Consider the following 26,941-nt stretch of genomic DNA (forward strand, 5'->3'; position numbering starts at 1 on the left):
AAAATAGGATGAACGGATCATATAAACCCGAAGGCAAATATAATACAAGCCCAAACGAAAAAATATAAACAAGTCTAAATTGAAAACAACGTTCAAACCTATGATTGCGTTGGATAAAAACCACAATTTTTATACGTGTGCATGCAAAACAAATATATACATTGTTCAATATGAATAATCACATTTTATCTATTAAGACATCAAATTTTTAAATATTAAGTGCATTTTCAGCCTTATTTTTTCCCTATTTTATGCACAGCGTGGACAAATTTTATAACTTTTGAATATATATATATATATATGTATATATATATAAAGTGCCTAGAAAATCAACCTAACAATGTTAGAGTATATCTGACTCTTGACCTCCTCCCCGAGCGGGGCTGGAATCCTGTACTTTTCACTTCTCACTTCTCACTTCTACGACAACACCGCCTCGTATTGCGCAGACGCATTATATATAGACTTTTTGTGTTGTGTTAAAATATTTAAAAACAGATTGGTAGCACAACTAATGAATTAAAGAAAAACACAATCTAATTAAAACATGGGTAAATTGTATTTTTATTAAGTTTCAAGTTTCTAGTAAAACTTTTATGAAAAATATAAGCGGAATCTTTTATGCGTGTAAAACCTAAGAATAGGTAAACCAACTTTTAACCAACTATAATAGCTACAATTCACGGCATGTAACACCGACAACTCGTATTCCTTCAAAAAATTGCGTGTTGTTGCTTTGATCAAGACCTCATTGTAAAACTTTAACGGGACGGACAACCAGGCAAAAGAAAGAGAAAAAATGCAAGATATAAGTCACGAAACCAATGTTCAAATCCACATTTTGCCCTACAAAAATTAAAGAGGGCAACATGTTTCCATGAAAAATAAAGAGTCCAACGGACTATCAGACACAAGATAAAAGATGCTACTTAGGAAGCATGCTTGATCACCACTGTACCAAATAAAATGCTAACCAATCCTTATATTATTCATCAATAATTACGTGAATTATGTTTTCTGCGTTTCCAGAATCTTACGATTGATATCCGTTTTATAGGTATATAGTGTGTTCATTTTACCAGACAATATTGTAACATAAAAAGAGTTAATTGTCTACGAGCTACGTTTAAGAGTGCAAATGTATAAAACGTATTTTATGAATTCCCCTTAAAGGAATATGGAATTAGTTTATAAGATAAAAAAAGACTTTATAATTAAGAAAAGTACATTTTCATCTGGCGGTAACGAAATAAAGTCTATAAAATATAATGAAATATAATTAATACATTACATGGATTTTTTTTATGACTGAACGGAAAAGGAGTGATCATCATTTTTGATACATTTTGTATTTACTTTGTTCATAATTGTATTTTTCCCTTTGATAAAATAACAACTTTACCATTAAAATCATAACGAAAAATTATAGAGATATTATATCAAATTATTTTCTGCAATTTTGTGTTCCAAATTTAGTAAATGTTTTCGATATAAACCCAACCAATCATGTAGTCAAACATAGTCGAACTAGTCAACCGTTAAAGTAAGGGAACGATTTCTATTTGATACCCCTTCGGTTGACACAATAAGACATACACGAAGAGGATTCAAAAGGAAGTATCGCCAACGAAAGACCACGAAAGGCTCAAAAAACCAGAATCATAAGGATACTCAGAATATTTAAGAAAGAAATTGCGTCCAGTTCTATTAAATTACGATTGCTTTAAAACTTTCGACTGTTTGAAATATCTGACTATAAATCCAGAGAAGCTTCGTATTTTGTATTTGTTTTACATAATTACAGTTTAACTAAGACAAAATGGACCTTCATTTTTGCATAGTTGTTGTTTATATTATTTAGTTTTCACATTGGGTTAATAACATTTGCTTCCTAGCGAAGGGAGTGGGCGCCTCTTAATCCAACTAAAATCGAGCTCCAGAAGCCAAATTTTTCAAAAGATCATAGGAAACAATCACTACTGTTTATTCCTACCGTTTTCTTGTCTTTTTAAGTCGGTATCTGTCAGATGACTTAATTGCTAACTTCTACATTTCAACCGTTTGACATATCATAATACTACTAATAAGAAATATCATATTTCAATATAAAATGGAGTATTATTATTTCAATATCGTTTGTAACTATGTGTTATTTAATAACACACGTTCGAAATGAGAGCCACTTAGAATTTATGCAATATAAACTCCAAATCTTTCATTTAATATATTTGCCATTATTCCCTGTGATTACCCGAATCATGGAATACCCGGAAGTGCTACATTAAATTGATATTCTGTTTCCTTGTTTAAAACCAATTTTGGTAGTAACAATCACTAAAAGATCTGTTATAAAGACACTAATAGCACATCATTTCCTTTTTTTTTTCTAATACTGACGACTACGCATATTCAATCTGGAATATAAGGATACAGTTTAACAAAGGATTATTAGTATACAGACAGAATAGGTCTTCAAACTTTCAAACCAAGAAATTATATCAAAGTATTCTGCTGTGCTCGTATAATCCCGGAAAAAACTAAAATAACAAAAATACCGAACTCAAAGGAAAATTCAAAACGGAAAGTCGTTTATCAAATGGCAAAATCAAAAACTCAAACACATCAAACGAACGGAAAATAACTGTCATATTCCTGACTTGGTATACAGACATTTCTTTATGTAGAAAATGGTGGATTAAACCTATATTGCAATGAATCAAACATTACGTTCAATGAATATGTTTCACCCGTTTGATTTTGTTTTAATACTATATAGATATAAGAAGATGTGGTATGAGTGCCAACGAGACAACTTTCCATCCAAGTCAAAATTTATAAAAGTGAACCTTTATATGTATATTATACTTTGTTTGATGTTGTCTCGCGATTTTTAATCGCAAAGAGTGTTTTCCCCCTCCCCAATATATGATAAACCAGCTAAAAATACAGTCACGTAATTGTGATGTTATGAAAATCATGATCTGAAGAAATGCAATCCAATGAACAGCATTGCGAAGACTATTCCAGATCATCAGGGGTGTTTAATAAATGAAAATAACACTTTCCACACTTTACAGGGGAAATAAATATGGTCAAGTCTTTGTCTGGTGTGTTACATCTATGTATCATATAGATCAATAGTGAAATAGATATTCTTTCGTATAAAATATTGTCTTGCCATAAGTTTCAAGTATTTTATATAACCTGCATGTGCACTGCACATTTAATTTAATCATTCAAATTTGGTTTGCATTTTGATGTTTTCTCTATCTATAGTAGTTGTGACTAAACTACTAGTTACAAAATCTTTTCTTTGCAAAGATTTTGTGTTTGTATATCGGATATTTTCTGTACATAAATAAACTTTTGCTCCACTCTCCATCTAATGACAGTAAAATTGAATGAAGAAAAAAGATAAGATGTGCTCTTCTTTCTTATAGTGAATAAAATCTTGCTTTAGACTCTGTGTCAATTATATTCCCTTTATTTATTGCATTTCGTTGTGAACGTCCCGATAATAATCCATAGAATGTCGCACTGGGGATTCATTACTTGGCTTAAAAGATGAATGCGTATTGTTACAGTTTACAGATACTTCAATATATATTCTTTCAGTCATTTTAACGATCTTTATAAAGAAAAGAACTTAATATTATTGTTAAACAGTTACTAAGCCCCCCACCCAACCCCCAACCCCCCAGAATGTCTTCTTGATCTGATTGGTTAAATAACCAAACGCAAACGAAGCAATATTTGCCTTTATATAAAATAATCAGACTAGATAGTTTGAAATTGCGATGTTTCATGCCTCCATTTTTATACATTTACATATCATGGTAATATGTAGCTACCATTTTCAGTAAATCAGCAATGACTAGATGCTTCGGTCAGTTATACTCAAACATTTAAAGGTGTAAACAAATTTCTTGTGAATGGTCAGCTCAATTTGAATTTTACCTGCAGCTTAGGTATCGAAATCGATATAGGTCAAAGGAAACAGTTTTTTTTTCAATTTTACTGTACTTCAGACTTACCTGAGTTCCACCTGCGAAATAGGGGGATTGTTCAAACATTAGATATTTTTTAAACACGGCTATTGACGTTGGTTATCTTAATGGTATCTTCTTAAAAAGGAGACGAAGCCAATAATCATGATTCCGAGTGGCGATTATTGTGCAAACATACTCAGAGAAAATGCACGGTACCTTTTAACCGGAAATTAATCGTATAGTATTAAAGAAAGACAAGTGCTCATGACAGGACATATTCATACCCTGTTGACACATCTGATATCACGAGAGTTGTAGTTCATACAACATGTGCTAACACCAATATGCACACATCGGTTGTTTTTGACTCATGAGCCATAACAAATGATATACTATTTTTAATATCTACATCTTCCTGCTGTTTTGAATAAGAAATTCGATCGTTTAGGCGATTATAGGAAAATAACATTAACGTTACGAGGAAAAAAAACATTTGCTATCAAATAATTTCTTTGTTGTATTTTAGTAAATGAGAAAAAAATTCAATTTCATTTCCTCCTTGGTATTCAATTCCCGCTTAATGACGTCAGCAAGCATATTAAATAAATTAAGTGATTATATTTTGAGAACAAAGGACCTTAAAACAATGGCATGTAATGTATCAAGACAAAAATAGACAGAGAGTAATAAGCTTCTAAGCTAGACTATGAAGCTAATAATGAAGATAATAAGAACACGATATAATTTGTTTCCAGGAACACAAATTGCTGTTTTTGTTTAATTTACAAGCTTATTATCATTCTCCTGATAGTAGTAAAATATGAGACGGAGGAAATGTACTTCGTTCTTGAATTATTGTAAATATTTAATTTCAATTATCTAAAACAGCGAATGTTCATGATTTTAATTCACATTGTCATTTCCATTAGAGCGTGTCTTAAACTCCGATTTTATTGTTGGGATAAAAAATGTCTGAAAGGGTTCAGATATGAAACTTTTTTCTCTAATTCTAATGAATTCAGTTATATTCCAACATTTTTCTAACATTGGACCGATAATTATAGGATGGGAATAAGAAAAAGCAATGTTTTAGATTACTGTTAATTAAGGTTAAAACAAGTAAATACACATAAAATCATGATTTAAACATTATTGTCTCAATTAGTCAGTTTTTAATGCATGTATACTTATAATGAAAGCAGATATATACTATAACCTACATCGTCCACAGACATGTAACGCAGGTTAGGTATTGCAAAAATGACGATGCACTCGAAATACTGGTATGCTATTGTTCCGTCGAAATTCGAATCTCTAGAAAACGGAAAAGCAACCTATATAAAAGCTCATACACATATACGATTATCATTTAAACTAAAGATGTTTTTTTTTCCGATAAGTACATCTTCGATACATATCTATATATTCCTTAACTTCTATATTTCTGCGCTGAACATTGAAATTTCATAACGGTAAATGCTTCTATTTTTCCTTTCAGCCTTAGATACCAACAATGTTATGGTAAAGAAACAAGTTTTCGAGTTGTTGTCTGCTCTATGTGTATATTCCAAAGAAGGATATGATTTGACAATAGAGGCACTAGATAGTTTCAGAGTGAGTAGTATTTCTTTCTTTGGTAAATGAAATATCGTTACACCATCACTAGAGTGTGTTGGCCAATATTAATAGCAGTCGTATCCAGCATACTTTAAATTGCTAGGTTGATGCCCATGATATTGTGTCGGAGCGGATAATTATTTTATATTTAAGGTGGTACCAAATACCTTGACTAAAATTAATATGGCTCGTTTAATTTTCATATAATTTTGACAAAATATTTCCTTTGACCCTTTGACAAAAATATGAAAATTTCAAAAAACTTGAACCACACACTTTATCAGAAAAAAATTCATTGGATATATAGCAGTTTGACAAACACTAAGTTTGATCATTCAGAAGCTTAATATTTCTTTCACAATAGAACGTGATTAAAACGTTCAGCTAATTTTCACAGAGTTATCTCCCTGTATTGTTATGTAACACCTTAAAATTATTTTTAGAATAAAAAACTATTGTAACATTTCTTTCAGTATTTTATTATTTTTCTCTTCAGTTCTACTAATAATTTAGCACAATGCACAGATAAAACGAGCTATTGAATAATTGTCGTAACGGAGGTAACAATTATTTTGAAAAATGATATCTTGATGTCATCAAGAAGGCAGGTATCACTAGTCTCAATTCAAAGATTTTATTGTGCAAATCAATTATATTTAAACAAAAGGATTGGATAAGGGTCAGCAGAAATAAATCCTATCCAATGCAAGATGGATAGAATAACAATTGTTTGTTTTACATATAACAATACTGTCTATATTTGTCATTCGGGGCCTTTTATAGATTGCTATGCGATATGGGTTTTGCTCATTGTTGAAGGCCCGTACGGTGAACTATAGTTGCTAACTTCTACGTCATTTGGCTTCTGGTGCGGAGTTGTCTCATTGGCAATCATACCCATCTTCATGTTTTTATATTTATAAATTATTTTGTCTCACAGTGAGGCAGTTGTGTCATTAGTTAGCAGGTGATTTCCGGAACACATGAGTTTCTCCCCGTTTTGTTATTGGGGTTTATGTTGCTCTATCTTTATTTTCCTGTACAGTGTTTTGATCATTGTTGGTTTTTAATTCTTGTTTTCGACGTTTGGTTTTTAACAGACCAAATCTGTATCATATAGCATTTTCAAAATGATCTTTGTGCATGTTAATCAATAAAAATGTTATAAAATAGCTATTTTCCTTTTAACTGTTTTGATCTGAATATTGTCATTATTTGGTCAACTTTTAACGACTTGAATGGAGTCAGACCAGGAAGCTACTTTTAACGATATCGAGAAAATAATGATTTGGAATGATATTATCTGTGGTATCCAATAAATGTATTAGGATAATTTGAAAAAAGAAACCAAAGAGATCGGATTGTGCATAAATATCAGTTGACATTCACCTGCTTTAATCGATTATTGAAATATTAAATGTGGTTGGGATTTAAAACATCATATACCATGACATTAGCATATGGCTAGTAGACTTAATTAATTGATGCATACGTTGTATGCTTACATCAGCATTATTATGACAAGTTAGGAAAATGAAAGGGAGTCATGCAAATATCAAATTTCATTTTTAGTATAAAATGAAATAAAACATTGCATATTTTGATTAACTTTACTTGTCTCCTTAAGATTAAACAGATTACAAAATAAAAGCATATTAGAAATTTTGAGTAAAAAACGAGAACTGCTGATTTTTAAACTCATTATGTCCAACATTATTTTTGTCTAGACATTAAAGAGACAGCGTTACAGATTTAGCTTGATAGTAAACGAACTGAAAACTGCTGAGTTAATACCATATAAAACAACGCTTGTGGCATTTGTGAACTGCATCTTGGTAGCAACTGAAGAACTAGAAGACAGAATACGAGTCAGGAATGAATTTATTGGTATGTCTGTTATTTATGTTTTCCAGTTGCTAGACAAGATTTCCATTAAAAGCCTTTGATAATTGTTTTTTTTTTTCTTGCTATCTGAAAATCTGTAGTGCAAGGACGTTGCATTCCGTTTGCAGCTTGTGTGAAAGTTTGACGCACCAAACGTTCATATGTCGATTTGAAACATTATGTCCTCAATATGACACTTTTTTTCTCCAATTAAGCTTCCTATGAGTTTCTGTTAATTGAATTCCAAACATTTACCTCAAAATACACATTATTATAAACAGAAAGGTAACATAACGACGACAGTTGAAACACAAGTTTAAGTACAAACAGACAGACAGACAAGGATAAACAATCAGAGTCTTATGAAGACCAATCGAAGTGAGACTATATTCGTTGACAAAATTAGTGAGCATCTCCTGTTGTTCATACAGACTAGATGCGTCGACAGAATTAGTGAGCATCTCCTGTTGTTCATACACCAAGCGTCATGCAGACTAGATGCGTCGACAGAATTAGTGAGCATCTCCTGTTGTTCATACACCAAGCGTCATACATTTCGAAAGTCTTATCCAGTAGTCAGGAACACGAAGAAACCGATATCGTCAGATCATATGTTTTCGTACGTCATATGAATTCGTGCTATGCATGCTTTTTCAATGGAAATTGTGACGTCACAATGCATTCTAAATAGCACGAAAACCCATAATACGAGGATGATAATATTAGATGAGGAATAGTGCAGATATGACATCTATAACGGAAATAATAAGTTACAGAAAAAAGGAAGACGCGTAGACGCTGTAAAGTGTAACCAGTTCCGCAGCAAATCGAGAAAAAGAGAAACAGTCTGATAACCGTGGAACTTCTGAAGTTATAACCATGTAGTTCTTTTTCCTCATAGACTTTCTTAGGAAGTTGTTTAGGTGATGAGTATACATTTGTTAGTGAAGTCATCTTAATATAAACGTACTCTAGTACATCTTTTAAATTGAGGTATGTAAAATCCATAGGCTGTTACAGATACTATGGTACTTTTCAAGAAATGACAAGTTGACAACAGGAAAACTTGAATCACCCCGTTTGTCAACTATAAGAAACGGCTACTCCTACAAATGGAGTGTATCATTTTCTGTTTTAAGTATCAAGCAAATATCATATATAGAAAATAATTTTCCTAAAACTGTAAGGCAGTCATTTCTCAGAGCTATAAAACAAACTAATTTCGATGATTATGTTAAATTACATTTATACAAAACTTCAGGTTTGAACTTGCTTGACCTCATCCATAATCTCAGGGACGAAGATGACGAAGATCTTCAGATTCAGTGTGATGTTTTCGAAGATGAAAAACACGAGGATGAAGAAGAATTATCAGAAAACACCCCGGAAGGATTGGATATTACTGATCATCATAAAATCTTTACTGCCATTTTCCAAAAGGTTGGTTCATTACAAAGAAACAAATACATTCACCCCAAAACAATTGGTAATCAAAATAGTTATCAGAAATTTTTATTTTTTTTTTAAACTGGTAAACCAAAACCGCTGTTTAACTGGTTTTAAACCAAATCATACACCATGCATTTAATGATTAAAACCGTAATCTGAAACTAGTTTGACTGCAATAAATACGCCCTTAATTAACTACATTCATGTTCATTCATTCTGCTTTCAAAAGTGCAATGTAACAACAATAATGAGAATTGTTTTGAACTGCTTTAATCAAACAGAGATAACAGATGTCAATACAAATGAAGAATAAAGAGATGCTTTATCGTTCTAAGTATTTCAAATTAATTTTCTAACAGTTCAATGTTTTATCTTTTCCATAATTGTCTGCAAAGTTTGTTTAATCTATTTGAGTTATTGGAAAATGTTTATATTTTCCGTCCTCGGGAAACATTTATTGACACGACATTAATCAATTGAGAAAAAACTTTACAAAATTCGACGGAAGTTGCATCCATTCATTTAATTTGTAATAAATATGACTGGAGAAGTAACTGACAGCTCAGTCATTTAATGTGATTATTTGATATGAGGACGAGTGTAACAAAAACTTTAGTTTTGTAAGTTTTCTATATTTGGTGGTTCCATGTAAATATTTATAAAAAGCTTTATAAGCAAATATTAAGAACAGAATATTCTTTTTTCATAGACATGAACATTACCGTGATTTTTTTAGTTAAAATCCCTGGTGACTACATTGACGTTTGCCAAGAATAATTGAAATTTATGTGAATATTAACAAAGCGCCATTATCAGCTGATATGGCGGATACAGATATTAAGTAGATACACTTTATAATTAAAATTAACGAAAAAAAACCCCCAGCTTATATAGGGATCGGACTGCATTTTTCACAACAATACTAAAAATTTTCTTGCTGCGTTGAAGACCCATTGGTGGCACTGGGCTGTCGTGTGCTCGTTGGTCGGGTTGTTGTCTCTTTGACCCCTTTTCCCATTATCTATTCTAACAAAAATGCAGACATCAATTACTTGCATATTAATTCAAATTCTGTACAGTTTGAATGGCAATTTAAGATGTGAAAAGAGGGACGTAGAATCCAAATTGATCACGAAGAATATTTATCGAAGTTGATATTTTTATAACAGAGACATTTTATGCGCCAATATTTTATTTGGCGTGCGCATGCTGCACTTTCTTGTTATTACCCGTTTGTAACAACTGCATATTATTAAAACTGAAAGTATCTGTAATATTCACTTAACATTTATTATGTTACAGGTATATAACACACCTCAAGCAGATTCATTTTTAAGTGTTCTCCAGTCCCTTATTCAAATTGATCCAGAAAATCCAGTAAGGTATGTATGTCGATGATATCTTCGGATATATTCAATAATGTTTCAAGTAATTAACAGACTGTAAGATTAAGTACTACATATAGCTATTTCTCCCGTAAACTGGTTGAGTAGGCATAGTTTGTCCATCTTTCTGACCGTCTATTATTAATTACTTATCACCCAAATTGCCGTCTTTTACATAGGAGTGAAGAAAAGGTTTTAAACTAATTCATACAATTATTTTACTTTTATTAAAATAATTTTGAGGTTTCCAATATCTAATCATGGACATTTCCATTTATTAGTGTTTGGATTATTGTGAATACAAAATCTTCTACAGTTTATACTAGGATGGAAAGAACACTTTTTTAATGATAGATGAAATCTTTGTTTATATAAAGATAAGGAGATGTAATATGATTGCTAATGAAACAACTATCCACCAAAGTTCAAATGAAGTGGATTTAAGCAAGGGAATTTGTACATTCCTAACAATATTTTCTACATTTGACTTCAAATATTTTGATCTTTAGACTGTCCCTTTGTTAAGGTTGTTCTTGAGGGGTGTTGTAACCCCTTGTTGATATAGGCAAATTTCTGATATTCTTAAATCAATCAAGGCAGTATTATGGTGAACTAATGATACCAATTGCGGCTGGCATAACATTTGTTTCTAAAAACATCATCAGTAGGGCAGTAAGATCAAGAACAAACGTTAAGGATTCAATTGTCACAAAGTTCTGAACTATCAAAACCAAATCAGACCTTAAGAGAAAACGCAACACCATTCAAGTTAAACATTGCCTGAGGAAGTTTCGTTCTTAATTTTATAACATTTATATCAGTAGAGATCTGCTTACACTTCCAGAGCACTGGATGTCAGCAAGGTCTTTCTTTGGTGGAGTCGTGTTGCTCAGTAATTAGATTTTGTGGACTTGTTTGTCTTTTTCTCGATTTTCTTGTTTTTGCCGTGGAATTGTCAGTATTACTTCGACTTATGATTTTTTATTGTCCCTCCGGTGTCTTCTTCCTCTTTTTTATATGAATATATCTAATTTACGATCTCAAAGTATCACTTAATCATGTCTGTATTTAGACATTTGCATCTGTTCTGATGTAGTGTCCCACGGGCCTGTCAGTGTATTAGCAGCGTAGCCAACACAATGGTAGCAAAATCAAATGTATGAAAATGAAAAAAAAATAAAATAATACAGAAAACGGATACCATGTAAAACAAAAATGTTTCATTATCAACAATAATTGATTCGCTAACTTTCATGAATGTTTGTTTCAAATGCGCTTTTCTCTGGAAGCACCAATCATTTATGTTTTATCCTAATTTGGTAACTTGAAATACATTTCATACTTTGACGACTTTGGGTAAAGTTTGCACTTTATCACAGTTAACAGAAATTTGATAACTTTCTTGTGGGACGCTTGTGACAAAAAGGTCTGGATGAAAAATACATGAACCTTTGAGAAATAGCAAACCAGCTTCCTCCCCATATAAACAAACCCAAACCCACAAAAACAGAAGAGAAAAATAGGAAAGCGAAAATTGTCAAAGGCTAGGTATCACCTTTCAGATATCATATGTGTATATCAATTATATAGAACCACTAGAAAACATAATCGTTCAGTGCAATCGGTATCTAACGTACGTATTGTTATCAAGACTTGCTTGGCTCGCTTTTCTTTATTTTAGCATAATCTCCCTTTGACATAGTTCTTTGAATTCGGGACATCAATGTCTTAAAGAAACATTGCCTAGTTTTAAATAGTCTTTCGTTTTAATACACACAGTCTTAAACTGATTACATAAAGTCATGAACGTTTTTATTTTGTGGTCAATGTTAGAGTTTATAGTAATTACATTTCATGTATTTTAGTGATGTACAGTGGAATTTAATCCAGACTTCAGTGAGGAAAGCTATTTTAGTGGATAAAACTCATATTGGTTGTGATATCAAATCGCTGGTTGTGAATGTTGTGAATCCATTTGAAAGACAACAATCAAATATAGTCACGTGCTCAAAAAGTGTACAAACGGAAAACATTGAATTGCCTTCAGTAAAACAAAGTGATCTTATAATTTCACCATCAACTGGAGAAAATGAACCTCTAAGGATAAATCAAAAGACAAATGGACTAATGAATGGTTCATTAAAATCTTCTAGTACTGCAAGCATTCAGAAACCATTGAATGGTCATGTGACTTCGAATCATCGAACAGATAGTGTAGAGACTAATGACTGTAGTAGTTTAAGCAATAGCGAAAAACATTCTTCGTCGTCTTCATCAAGTTCAGAAGATGAAGACGAAGGTAACAAGTTGAAAAAGTCAAACAAATCTGCAACGAATTCAAATCAAAATGGACATAACAACGAAAACAAAAACAATGCAACTACATTTTCATCTGGCAGCATCCAACCTCCCTCTTCTACTTCACAATCTCAGGCTGCAATGCCTCCACCACCACCGCCGCCACCTCCTCCTCCGCCTGGAATGACTACGGGAATTCCAGCTGCACCTCCACCACCACCTATGCCAGGAGTGCCAGGAATTCCAGCACCGCCACCTCCACCTCCGCTCCCAGGAATGCCAGGAATTCCAGCACCGCCACCTCCTCCACCACTTCCTGGAATGCCAGGAATTCCAGCACCGCCACCACCACCACCTCTTCCTGGAATGCCAGGGATTCCAGCGCCGCCACCTCCACCACCACTACCTGGAATGCCAGGAGTTCCTCCACCACCACCGCCTCCTCCTGGAATGCCTGGAGTTCCACCACCGCCTCCTCCACCACCCGGAGTAGATGGAAAGATAAGAGCAGTACCAGCACCGCTCTCATTTGCAAATACAATGCCTGCACCAAGAGGAATATGGACACCAACACCGAAACACAAGATGAAAACATTTAATTGGACAAAAGTTCCTGCTCATACAATTGCTTGTAAGTTTTCATAAAATTAAGTGTGACAGCAGCAGAATTGAATCGAAAAAATATCAAAAATATTATTTAAATATCAAGTCATTACATGACAAATGAATATACATGTAGATAAATCTTTCTCAAAAAAGCAAATTAAAAGAATTAAAATCCTTGATATTTTTTAATAACATTAACGGTAAAAATTTTACTGCAACAGATGCACATTTCAAAAACAAACTCCATCAACTAATTGGCATGAATTGCCTTCTTCTATTTCTGGGTACATTTCTCATTTAATAACTTGAATCGGCTGTGATCTTATGATCTGTAACTCCTCTGTAAGTAGAATTTGTTTTGTATTTGCCTTTCTTTATTGCTTTAGATTTTCTAAAAGTGTATTTGTAGACATATTTGAAATATTCCACGGCATCATTTAACTTTTTTTACAGATGCCTTTGTTTAGATATGTTTGAACAGAAAACGCAGTGATGCTACTACTCTATATGAATAAATGAGATATTGGGTATATGTCTTAGAGACAGCACCCCTAAAACAAAAATAACCAAAGGATATATAGTGGTCAATATCCAGTTTTCAGCAATAAACAGATGAACAAAACACTAAAAATATGACACATGGCAACCACTGACGCACTCCCCGACTTGGGATAAGCAAATTAACATGAAATGGGCTTAAACTAGTCTTTCGATATCTCCATTTTCATGTGTAATGTATAAATGTATAACAAAATGATTGTAACGATATAAGGTTCCTCAACACGAAACACAAAAAAAGAAAAATAAACAAACAATGAAAACCCGTATACAGGTCTGACTCTTAATAGCAATGTATTGATATATCTTCAGCTCATAAGAATATTTGGAAAGAAGTGCTCGATATGGAAGATGCTATTCACATAGAATATGAAACTATCGAAAAGTTGTTCAGCAAACAACAACCGGTGACCGTCAAGCCCGTCGAACAAAAGAAAACAAAGCAGAAAACGGAGGTTTGTTATCAAATATCTTTAATCTTGTTTTATTTCTTGAGAAATAAGAACATATATATCTTTTGCTAGCTGTTTTATATAAACTGACGGACAAATACGGTATAAAGGTAAAAAAAGTATCCTGTCTCACTTATCGAACATCTATAGTTTCGACTACTCTAATAACCATATGGTAGTGAATATGATTTTGCTTCTGATTTGAAAAACGAATTTGAGTATTCAGGTTAGTTCGTTGGTTCCTTTGACGAACTTTTTCATTCTGAGTTATAACAATCTGCTACCATCACATAACAGACGCAAAATAAATAATAATCACATATTTGTAATAAAACATTTATTCTAGCATGCAAATGAAAATAACACGTCATGTGTGTTCGATGCGCTTATCTGAATTAAACTTCACTAGGAACGCCCAAAATTAACAAAAACTTGAAAGCCAAGATTGTATTAAGATTTGAGCGGCTATATGATCAAAGAGAATATGAAAACCTTGCATGAGGGAGTTGGAACTTAAGTTTCTTAATTAGATCTTAATTAATCAATGGACAATTAAAGAAATGAATGCTATAAATCATGTCAGTGGCGAAGCTACTGATATCCCCGGGATCCAACAGTCCATCTGCTAAAGATATCCTCGGGAATCAACAGTCAATCAGCAGGGGTATCGACCAGTGCTTGTAAAGGAAAATAACACTTTATTAAATGTGAAAAAAAATGAAGGTACTATACCCATGACAGTTGATATGTCATAAGTCCAAGTAGAAATTAACAAAGAGCACAAACAAAAGAAATCGCATGAACTTCAAAGTAAAAGAGACAAGATGGACAGGGTACACATTTCATTCTATGCATCACCCGTCATGCGATTCTAAATATATATTTAGTTGCAAGTGTCAAGGCCACAATTATGTCAAAACCGACACGTTTGACAAAAGAGGGGCGAAAGATACCAGAGGGACAGTCAAACTCATAGATCGAAAATAAACTGACAACGCCATGGCTAAAAAATAAAAAGACAAACAGACAAATAATAGTACACAAGACACAACATAGAAAATAATATGCTTTGGTTTTAAAGAGTTAGAATATCTATCTAGTTGTGAAACTGATTAAGTGTTATATGATCAACCAGTTTGTGATAGCGACCGTAGAACTTAATTATGATAATTACAGTAGTTCTTCCTCATAACGTTATTAGGCTAGTTTAGGACTTAGTTCAATGCTCATACTTGGGACTGTTGCAGGCATGTCGTTTCAACTGACATACATAAACGCCATAGAATGAAGTTAATAGTATTTTTTTAATAGTGACAAATCGAAAGTCAGCAATAACACACTGACGTCATTGCGTTTGCTTTGGATCTCAGTTTTAATCGTTGCTCGGTGTCAATTAAAAAAAAACAACATCGATTTATGAAACTGTAGTGTCTTCAATTTCCAACTCATTAAAAGTTACACTATGTCAGTGTTCATTGCACTGAAGAAAGGCTTATCTATTGAAAAAAGATAGTGATTTATCTGAGTAGAATTAAAGGATTTTATAAGGCGTTTTTCTCATTTTTAAACATTTTGATATATATTCTGCTTAAATCAATATAAAAACAAATCGTACAGCAGATGTGAACAATTTATACCCATTAGAAAACCAACTGCCTATTGCAATATCAATTTGCCAAGCTCATCAAATATATCAATCAGTTCAATAATTGGAAAACGGTAAGTTCTGTTTTTTTTTGTTGTTGTTTCCAGTGGGGTTCGTGAAGTAGTTTCTTTTCTCGACATAGACAAGAAACTGGAAGATGTGGAATTTGCATTTACAACTCATATAGAAGATAACATTGTCAGTACAGAAAGTGTAGACGATTTTTTTGGAGAAACAAAATGAAGATAATACTTTATATAGTTTCGTCCTTCCGAATCGCTTTTCTGGTTTACCTACACCAGGAATGCTCAAAACCCTAAAAAATTGAAAGCAAGGGTTATTTAAGACCTGAAAACGAGTTGAGCTATATGACTAAAAGGGATATAAAAGAATAGACAAGTTCATCTTAAGTCAAGCTAGATAAATATGTTTACTCTGTACTACTATTATAAACTAGGTTTTACTTCTGGATATGAAGAAAAGTATGAACGTGAACATCTTTTTGAAACAATTTAAATGCAGCCATTCTGAGATAGTAGACATGATTGTAGAGGCAGATGTTAATAAGATTGGACAGGAACGTTTAAGGGGCTTACAAAAAATCCTACCGGAGGCTGACGATGTAAGTATTATTTATAATATTTGTTAATAAAAGTTTTACACCTTTTTGGAAACGTTCCAACATAAACTAAACACAACATTTTGTTATTTGTTATTATGGATTTTCGAATAAATAGTTGGAAATTTGAGATTCTTCATCATGTATAAGCTTAGACATAACAGGATGGAATTTTAGAATTTAGAAAAGTAATACGCAAAACATATTCAAGAGCATCAAATTCAATGACAAAATCGTCTGAGGTCAGCTTTGCGTGACAGTTTCGCAAATAGATTGCAAACAACAAAACAGCCTTCCAATTGTCTTTTATATTACAATATAAATATTATATGGAGCATTTCTCAAGGGGATAAATTGACAGGAATAGATGTTTGATTAATTTTCATATAACATTGTTAATGTTCTGTTGGGATTTATATTTTTGTTTCAGATTGCAACTGTCAAAGACTACGACGGTGATAAACAAAAGCTTGGAAATGCGGAGAAGTTCTTTTTGACGTTGTCAGGTTTGGCAGCTTTCAAGTTGAGGATCGATGGTTTAGTACTTAAAGATGACTTTAAACTGACATGTGATTCTCTGCGACCAAATATAGAGACATATATAAGAGCCTGTGAACATCCGTTAGATAACGAATCATTTAAAGTGTTTTTACGCTTTGTTTTACACACGGGGAATTTTCTGAACGCTGTAAGTGATCTTTATAGGGTGTAATTTCTTTTATCGTTATAGCTTTTAAACGCGACATTATAGATCGCGTCTTTTTGCATTTTAGGCATCATCACAAATGTAAATACATATGTACAATTAATTGTATATGAGGTGACGTATTTAAAAAATATGTATGGAGCATTAATTTAACTTCTTAAACAACAATTAATTTTTGTCATAACAGATCCTTTTGGAATTTGAAAATAATCATAACTAGTATAAAGAATATCATTCATGGCATTCAATAGTTATGAACTGGACAAAACTATAAGATTAGAAAGTTCAAGTAGTTTGTGAGACTGAACTTATAAACAGACTTTCCAATCATATTTCTCAACTCAGAATTGTCTGGAAGTTAATTAAAAAAAGCCCAAAACTATGAATTGCTACAAGAAAGCGGGTTGTGTTTGTTTGTGGAAAACCTTGAGTTTGATCTGTACGCAAAAAATCTCTTTTTATGGTGTTGTTGAAAACAAATAAGTTAAATATTTATCATTTCGATTTTATAACGAGAAAACCATCCATTATTGACATTGTCCATTTCTCTATAGAAAATTAAAAGTAACAATATGTTAGCAACTAATAAAGTATTTTTAGATGTTAAAGATAAATGTACGCTTTCTTTGCAAACAGGGTGGATACGCTGGAAATGCAGTTGGTTTCAAAATTAATTCTCTAAATAAACTGATGGACACACGTGCAAATAAACCGAGGGTGACATTGTTACATTTCATGGTGGCTGAGGCTACAAAAGAAAATAAAGATGCTTTGGTTTTTGTTGACGAGATGTATCCTGATCTTAATAGTGCAGCTAGGTGCGTATATTTAGACCTGGATGGTTAATATTCATTTCATAATGTCTAATTATCATGTTATAGGTAGTTGTTAATGAACATTTAAAAATCTATTTGACTGTATATGACTTGAAGAAGGTCAAAAGAAACACAGACTTGTTATTAAAATCTACCGACTAAATAACTCAGACGTTCTTTAATAGAGCTGAAACAAAGTTGGACAAAAATTCTTTCGTAAATGTTTGGTACCGATTTCCTTATTGTTTCACATTTTTACAACGATAGTGGAGGTACTTGTTAAGATCAAGAGAAGCAACTTGCATTCATGTGTAATAAAAAATAATTAAGATATAACAGTTTGGATAAAAAGAGATATAAGGTAAACATAAATGTTACGAACACTCAAGTTCATTATAAAACATATCTTGAAATCACTACTATTCTTTTCGTTGAAAAAGCACTCATTCCGCGAGGATAGTTCTGAGTCTAGTTAAGTCGTGAGTGATATAAACGCAGACCACTAAAGAAGATCTGATAAAAACAGAAGTTGTTATGTACAAACAACATAGCCATACAGGGACAGTGACAACCACTTGCAAATGTCCAAACATAGGAGAGGTCCATGAACTTGCTGGAATAAATCTAGCTTAGATAGTTTACAAGCCTCATCATATAATCTAGATCAATGTATAAACGAATATACACATCCATCGCAGAACAAAAATTAAACCAGAGAAAGCAGTAATTTCAGTTACACCACTTTTCACAAGCTAATAAGTGTTTCAAATAAACCTCATTATATAAAGATTTCGCATTAATATTATTACTGTAACCTTTGGCAGAATTTTTTATATTACTTCAAGGACGCAAAGGGTTAATTGTGTATGTTTATTTGTTTCGTTAACGATTTTAGATGTCTGTTAGAAACTGAAATAAAATACTATAATTTTCTAAATTTTTTCAAATAAAATCATACTTCCGTACTATTGATCAATATCTGTAGTAAACGTTAGTTAAAACTTTGCCCGGATAACAAATTCTTGACCTAATAGTTTTTAGTAATAAACATATTATCCTTATTTCAATATAACACGTAACTGCAAACCAAAAGGGAATTGTACAAATTGAAAGGAGAAATCCATGGAATATGCAATGCTAAAAATGTCCTGATTCTCATAGTTTTTCATATGTATTCTTCATTATGAATATATATCAAAAAATGCATTTATATTATATAAATATATGTATCATTTTTGTCTGAATTTAAAAAAATAAAACATATCACTTATACTTCAAATATACAGCAAACAAGCTCTCTATTATCGTTTTTCACAGTTTCACATTTTCGTTATTTTTTTAAGATGTTCAAAAGATAATCTGACCTCAGAGCTGAAGCAGTTAAAGGATAGTGTACACAAACTGCACAAACAGCTGAAAGGTGCTCCTGATGACGTGAAAAATCAACTTAAAACATTTGTACAGGTACATAACATTGTGGATAATAAAGCGTGTTGAATGGAACTGTTAAGTGCACGTGTTTTATATGCTTTGTTGGGTTGCTGTCTCGTTGACCTTGCTCTGATTTATATTGGGATGATGTTAATACGTTGTTCGGCTGTGCCTTTTTTATGTGCTGATTTAGGTTGTTTTACGTATTCGTTTTTATTCTGTAGTTAGTCACCACTTCGGCGTTAACATGTATATCTATTATATAGTAATTTTTATAAATTTACTGTTTTCAAGAGTATGAATTATTCTAAATACTAAGGATTTTCTTATCCCAGGCATATAACCGTAGCCGAATTTGGCACAGCTTTTTGGAACTTTTTGTCAATGCTCTTCAACTTTGTACTTGTTTTGGCTTTCGATCTTTTTTGATCTGAGCGTCACTGATGGGCTTATGTAGACGAAACACGCGTCTGGCGTATTAAATTATAAGCCTGGTACCTTTTGATAGCTATTATTTGTGTGTGTCTCTGTCCTGTATGTTCTCCAATTTATTTGTATTGTAGTCCTGTCGTGTAATCTTGTCATTTTAATGTTATATTTAACATTGCCATAAAAGCGGGAGGTTTGGCTAGCCACAAAACCATGTTCAACTCACCATTTTTTCTTAAAATGTCCTGTACCAAGTCAGGAAAATGGCCATTGTTATATAATAGTTCGTTTCTGTGTGTGTGTTGCATTTAAGTGTTGTGTTTCTGTTGTGTCGTTGTTCTCCTCTTATATTTGATGTGTTTCCCTCAGTTTTAGTTTGTAACCCGGATTTGTTTTTTTCTCAATCGATTTATGAATTTCGAATAGCGGTGTACTACTGTTGCCTTTATTTAATTGTTAAATGTGGTAGGGATGTATTACAATGTACCTATCTGTTTGTTTTCAGCAAAAATATTTGAAATCAAGTATTGAAATGAAAAAAACCACTATAAGAATAATGTTTGAACGAACACTGTTCTATCTTTTGCATAAAATATATTCAAAGGTTGTACATTTTCCGTAAAACATTGTTTAAACGTCATGATATTGCATATACTATTGTACAGCATTCTTTTAATTTTTAAGAACATATCAAATAAACTCCACATTTCCGCATCATTTGATGTAGACAATACTTCTAGTAATAATAGCTGAAAAATTATTGCTAAAGTATTACTTCATGTTTATTATGTTATAACTTATTTTAGGATGCAGAAGAAGAAATAAAGCAAATGGAAAAGGGAATGAAAAAGATCTCAGATTTGTCAAAAAAATTAGCAAGTCATTATTGTGAAAATGAAAAGTCATTTAAAGTTGAAGAATTGGTAGAAACAATGAAAACTTTCTGCTCTAAAGTTCAGCAGTGTCAGAAGGTAATTTAGATATTGTTATCGTGAATACTCCAAAGACGAATAGAATGAATCCACTATAACATTATTCTATAAAAAAAATTCGGATGCCAAATGTTTACAGCGATTTTAAGGACATATTAAAATGAACGTCAACGTTGTCAGACTCTATAATCTTCGTCGTTGAAAAGGTAAAAAACTCATCAAAGAGAACCAAGCTTATTATGGTGTACGTTACACGTTCTACATGAATCATCAGTTGCGAACGAATCAAAACAGTTTGGAAAAAATCGTTACTAAGCTTTATCTAACTGTTTCGAATGATTTCTTACATTTCATGAACAATAAATTAATAAATTACTACATCAAGGATAATTCCTTTGAGCACAGGTAGACTTACTACTATCCGGACGATACCATCGGGGACGGCCAATGCTAGTGGCTTCAACCCAGTGCAAAAAAAAAAAATCATCAAATATACCAGACTTAAATATTTGTATGCCAGAAGCGCGTTTTGTCTACATGAGTCTGATCAATTGCAATTGACTCAAAACAGATTAAAGGCAAAATCGATTACGAAGTTTTTGAGCATTTGAAAATCAAGATTCGTAAAAGTGTCAAATCTGGCAAAGCTATCTATGCCTTGGGTAGAAGAGTCTTACTGTTTCGAATGGTTTTAAAAGTTATGTACAAAAAATGACAAAAATACGTTGTAATTATGTTATTCTAAAAAATCTGTATCGATAGTATCTGTAAATCTCATATTGATTATATGTTACTATATTCAAAGTTAAATCAATAACATAGATTATTTAAGATAAATAATACGCGATTGATACCAAATGGGTTGCACTTAACTTACCTTAAAGACATCGTTTTAGTTGGTGTCCGTGTAATATAGTTAATTATGTCATTGATTGTTTGGAATAATAGTAAATGTAGTAATACGCATAAAATTCAGTATATTTTTTTGATTTACTCTAAATATCCAGTTACCGTTGTTCGTGGATAGTTAGTACGATTGGGCATCATCTGGCAAAGCAGACATTTTTCGGCATTGTCCGTGATTTATTTCGTCTGTTTTGATTAATGCACAGCTAACAAGTTTTGTGATTTCCCGAAATTCTTTAGAAAAGTAATACCGTGATGGTTTTGGCTACACCTTCAGTTTTTCCTTTTTGTTCTTCTGCTAAATATGTCTTTGTTTAGTTAGCTATAAAACCAGGTTTAATCCACCATTTTCTTCGGAAAATGCCGGTACCAAGTTAGGAATATGGCAGATGTTTTCACTTGTTCCGTTGATAGATTTTGATTTTGTCAGTTTTTATTGACCTCTCCTTTTTGATTTTGCCGGGAGTTTTAAGGTGTGTGCACCGTTTAACTTGACTTATACTCTACATCATGTTACATCGTAAGTAGTTTGCTAAACGGAGGTTTTAAACCCTATCGTAAGTTAATTTCAGAAGTCATGATCACCGGATAGCATTATTGAACAAGAACTTTAAGTCACTTTCGAGCCTCCTTGCGTCCAGTCTTCGCCAATCTCGATGCAATGATTTCCCGCGAGAATATAATGAATCTTATTTATTATGAAGGTCAAACATCAATGTTATGAAGGTTGTTTAATAGTATTGCGGAATACCACTATTGAAATTAACTTTTATCTTAGTGTGAACTTAAAGAACGTAAATGGTCCAGGTTAAGGTTCCAGGATATGAAAGATTTTAAAAAAATGCACTTTAATGTGTTATATGTCATATATAAAAAATTGTATTGACATAATGGAATAAGCACTTCAAAAACATCATTTGAAGGGTAGTCGTTTGTCATAAACAGATTTATTTTTGGAAAACTCAGCGAGTAATCCCTATCAAAACTCTTGAGATCAAATTGATATTTTTACATAAGAAAATTTATCAATTTTATTGCATTCAACACCAACGTATCAAACTTCCTCTGTTAATTTTTGGAGTTTTGTTTTATATGTATCACTTTTTGTATTGTAATAATTGGTATTGTATATATATATATAGGAAAATGAGCAACGACGCATCCAGGAAGAAAAAGCAGAGCGAAGAAGAAAACAGCAAGCTGAAATGGTTCAAAAACATAAAAATGGTAAATAATAGTTTTTTGAGTCCATCTTCTTGACTCACCCACTTGATACATTCTGTGATATCATTTGTACAAATGAAGACTGCTGCATTATATTTATATTGAAATCATGTCAACTAACGGTTCGGCAGTAAACATTATTTATGATGACGCACTAAAAAGTCATACTGAAAAATAGGGAGTTCTGAACATTTTCCATATCGGCTTCAAAAGAATACATTTTTTTTCTTTTTAGGATAAAATAATACGCCTTTCATAATTCTGAATCCTTGATACTGTTTTATGATGTCTCCAATTTGTCAAACAAATGCCAACTGTCCATTTGGTAATAGCCAAGACAACCGAAAATTTCGAAAGGAACAGTTCTTTATTTACTCATGGAAGTGAGCCTTTTTCCAACGTTATAGTAAATATGATGACATTAATATGCTATTTTAATTGGATTTGTTGGTTGACATTGACTCTTATTTTCTAACGCTCATCCGTTATATGAAACACTTCAAACCATAATAATTAATTATTGGAAAAATGGATACAGGACTCCTCTTTATTGTGAACGAGTATACATTCTGAAGATTTTGATTAAAAAGTAGTTAAAGAACTGATACAAGGCATCAAATTTAGCACGCCAGTCGCATGACTGTGTCATCTTCATACGACCGATCAAAGGTGCCCAAGTCAAACTGAAAAACATTGACAACAAAATATTCCCAAAAGTTATGATTAATCTTGCAAATGACATCTATAAGCCTTGGGGTAGAAAATGCTTAGCGTTTCAAATGATTTGACGTGTTATGATCATTAAGGACAGTTTTACTCCGTAAGTATATACAATGCTCACTCAATAATCATTTAAGATCAGGATGTGGATTTCGAGCTAACTGTTTCATCGCATTGCACTTTTTGTATATAAATACCCCATTCTATGTGTGATGTCTAACATTTTTTGGTTTTAACAGGCTTTTCAGTTGGTGATCATGTTGAGATATTGATAATTTGAAAGATTATGTTATTTCTGTATATTATGGATTCATTATAAGTCATATCATGTGATACGAATTTTCGTGGATTTCATTTATTGAGATGACCCACAAATAATAATGTTCCACGAAGTTCACATTTTCTTTAGGCTTGAATGCAGACTTTTTCAAAACCACGAAATCAAATATCTATTAAAATACATTTTTTTACTCAGTCCACCAAAAATTGGTACCATAAAAATAAATAATTAACTGTAACAGTACTACTGATTTTTTTCAGACATTTACAATTTTCTTTAAGACTAGACATACTGATTTTAGCTATAACGATGCAATCTTGTTTTGGTGGTAAAAATGTGATTACAAGATTAACAATATTTTTTTTGGGAAAAATATGCATTTTCAGTTAAAGAAGATTGTATGGGAAAATCAATTAAGATGACATTGTGTTTTTTTTTTATTTTTAGCTAAGCACGAACCACTACCAAAGGACGACGATGGCTGCATAATTGACAGACTACTGACAGATATAAGAAAAGGATATAGTTTACGTAAGACATCTCCAGGAAAATCTAGAGGAAAATCTCCTGGATCTAAATTAAATACGCAGATACCTTCAACACCAGAGGAAATGGAAGTGAAAATTACCGATTCTCAAGCTTGAATATTTATACCACTGTACCAAAACATTACCGATTCTCAAGCATGAATATTTATATCAATGTACCAAAAAAAAAAAACGATTCTCAAGCTTGAATATTTATATCATTGTACCCAAAAATTATTAATTATTGCAAGCTTTGTAAAACTTTCTTCATTAAAGCTTATTCCTCAGGAAGAAAAACTCGTAAATATTTTGAATATTACTGTCAGTGCAATATTTAGAATTACGCAAGTCAGACACAAAAACTTTTATATTTATACTCATTTTGTTTTTTAAAAATAAAATGACATAAGAAATGAAATGCGGAAAAGTATTTTGAAATAGGTTCAAACTGATGCGTTTGTACTGTTCAAAAAATTGTCATCAATTTAATAAATTGTACAAATCATTATTGCCGATTGACAAATATTTCCTTTCAAAATTTAATAACAAGTTATATAATATTTAGAGATGACTGTCTTTAATATTTCCCTCTTATTAAAAATCTTTTTTAACCATTATGTATGACTTTGTATATTTTATATTGCTAATTTTGCTGATAAAAAACCAATACTTGTATTTATACATCTCTTATATGCCGGTGATTAATTCAAAATAAAAGATTTTTTTTTATACTTTGTAGTTCAAATTTTGATTTCATCTGCTCATTGATTTAAAATGTGAAACCCTTTTTTGTCTCGACATGACGGATTCAAAAAGAGAGACACAGGTATGCTTTTTCTGACGGCGTCGGCGTCGGCAGCGTCAACAAAGTTAGTTTGTGATTAGGTCAGTCTATGGGGAACCACTAATGGTAGTTCAATGATATTTGGTATGCAGTTGTGTTAAAACTCTTTGTTCTGATTAGATCAGTTTAAGAGGGACCATTGCTCTTAAGTCAATGATATTCGGTATGCAGTTGTATAAGCATTTGCAAGTCTCTTATCCATGGAGATTATATGGCCCATTCCCTCATCATGGTTCATTGACTTCAACTTTAAAATTGTTTACAAGTTAATGTATGTGCTTTGATTAGTGCAAAGGGCACCACTTATGATTACACATTGGTATTTGATATGCAGTTTTATAAGCATTGGCATTTCTCATTTCCATGGAGGTTATTTGGTCCTGCACATTAGTCATGGTTCATTGAATTTGAATGTTTTTCACAGTTAATATGTTAAGATATTGCCATTTGGATTCAATATTTGCATTCTACTACCAAAATTACAAAAAGGCGAGACATATCTCTGTTTCAACAGTTTTTTTTAAGGGAAAGAGTTGCAGGATTTCGTTTGTAATCGTTTGTTATCGACTATTTTAATATCTTTCTGGTTAAACATGCTTCAATTCTTTGTTTTAATATATTGTATAGATATATCAAAGTGTTTGGCCCGTCCGTCAATTCACCCTTCCGGAGCAACTGAGATCACCCTCCATTCTTGATGGGGTTCGTGTTGCTCACGTTTTTTAACATTGCCATATAAGCGGAAGGTTTGGATAGCCATAAAACCAGGTTCAACCCACCATTTTTGTCTCAAAATGTCCTGTACCAAGTCAGGAATATGGCAGTTATTATCAAATAGTCCGTTTCTATGTATGTTGGCGTTTGTTTCCGTATCAGTACAGTGTTTCTGTTGTTCTGTTGTTTTCCTCTTATAGTTGATGTGTTTCCCTCGGTTTTGGTTTGTGACCCGGATTTGTTTCAGCTTAATTGATGTATGACTATTGAACAGCGGTATACTACTGTTGCCTTTCTTTATCAATCTTGAGTTTTCTATGTTGTGTTTTGTAAACTTTTGTTTGGTCCTTTTCTATTTACCCTGGCGTTAACAGTTTATTTCTCTACTTATAATTTGAATGTCCTTTTGGTATCTATGGTTAACGGATGCTAAATCGAATACTTTGTATCAAATTATAACGCTCAAATAAAGCTTTTATTACACTAATAAACAAAATTATTGTAATGATATTTTCAGTCATCAAATATACCATGCTAATAATTTTGTACGCCAGACGCGCGTTTCGCATCAATGGCACTCGAATTAAATCAATTCCGAAATTCTATAAATTCCTTAAAGTGCCAAATAAGCCTCAAAATTATATCTGCGGGTAGAAAATCATGGTGTTTTGAATGATTTTAACATTTTATGAACAATAAACAGAACTTGACCACCTAAAACATTGATCTATGACTCACGGTAATTTTAAGTTTTCTTATCGTTAATTTTCCATTCTTGAGTTGTAACAAACTATCTGCCCGGCGTACACATACATATTGAATAATAAAACATGTTTACCAAAACAACACATAATCGTGATAGACCGATAAGTTTGGAGAATTCGACCCAAAAGGTTTAGAAGATTTAGTTA

The 26,941-nt window shown here is 32.2% G+C and overlaps 1 protein-coding gene across 6 annotated transcripts in view; it reads left to right on the forward strand.

Annotated features, from left to right (window-relative positions):
• Positions 1-25,203, forward strand: part of LOC127715604 (inverted formin-2-like) — a 79,402-nt gene extending 54,199 nt beyond the window's left edge. For all 6 annotated transcript variants that reach the window (XM_052221688.1, XM_052221687.1, XM_052221686.1 and 3 more), the window contains 13 exons: positions 5,488-5,603; positions 7,334-7,493; positions 8,752-8,930; positions 10,242-10,321; positions 12,190-13,253; positions 14,099-14,241; positions 16,341-16,505; positions 16,933-17,190; positions 17,845-18,026; positions 19,367-19,487; positions 20,690-20,854; positions 22,864-22,948; positions 24,393-25,203. In XM_052221688.1, coding sequence (XP_052077648.1) covers positions 5,488-5,603; positions 7,334-7,493; positions 8,752-8,930; positions 10,242-10,321; positions 12,190-13,253; positions 14,099-14,241; positions 16,341-16,505; positions 16,933-17,190; positions 17,845-18,026; positions 19,367-19,487; positions 20,690-20,854; positions 22,864-22,948; positions 24,393-24,589 — 2,915 coding nt within the window. In that variant the 3' untranslated portion in view covers positions 24,590-25,203. The remainder of the gene's footprint in view (positions 1-5,487; positions 5,604-7,333; positions 7,494-8,751; positions 8,931-10,241; positions 10,322-12,189; positions 13,254-14,098; positions 14,242-16,340; positions 16,506-16,932; positions 17,191-17,844; positions 18,027-19,366; positions 19,488-20,689; positions 20,855-22,863; positions 22,949-24,392) is intronic.
• Positions 25,204-26,941: the final 1,738 nt, after the last annotated feature.

The sequence above is a fragment of the Mytilus californianus genome, unplaced genomic scaffold (assembly GCF_021869535.1).
Source record: "Mytilus californianus isolate M0D057914Y unplaced genomic scaffold, xbMytCali1.0.p SCAF_9, whole genome shotgun sequence".
Classification (NCBI taxonomy): Eukaryota; Metazoa; Mollusca; class Bivalvia; order Mytilida; family Mytilidae; genus Mytilus; species Mytilus californianus.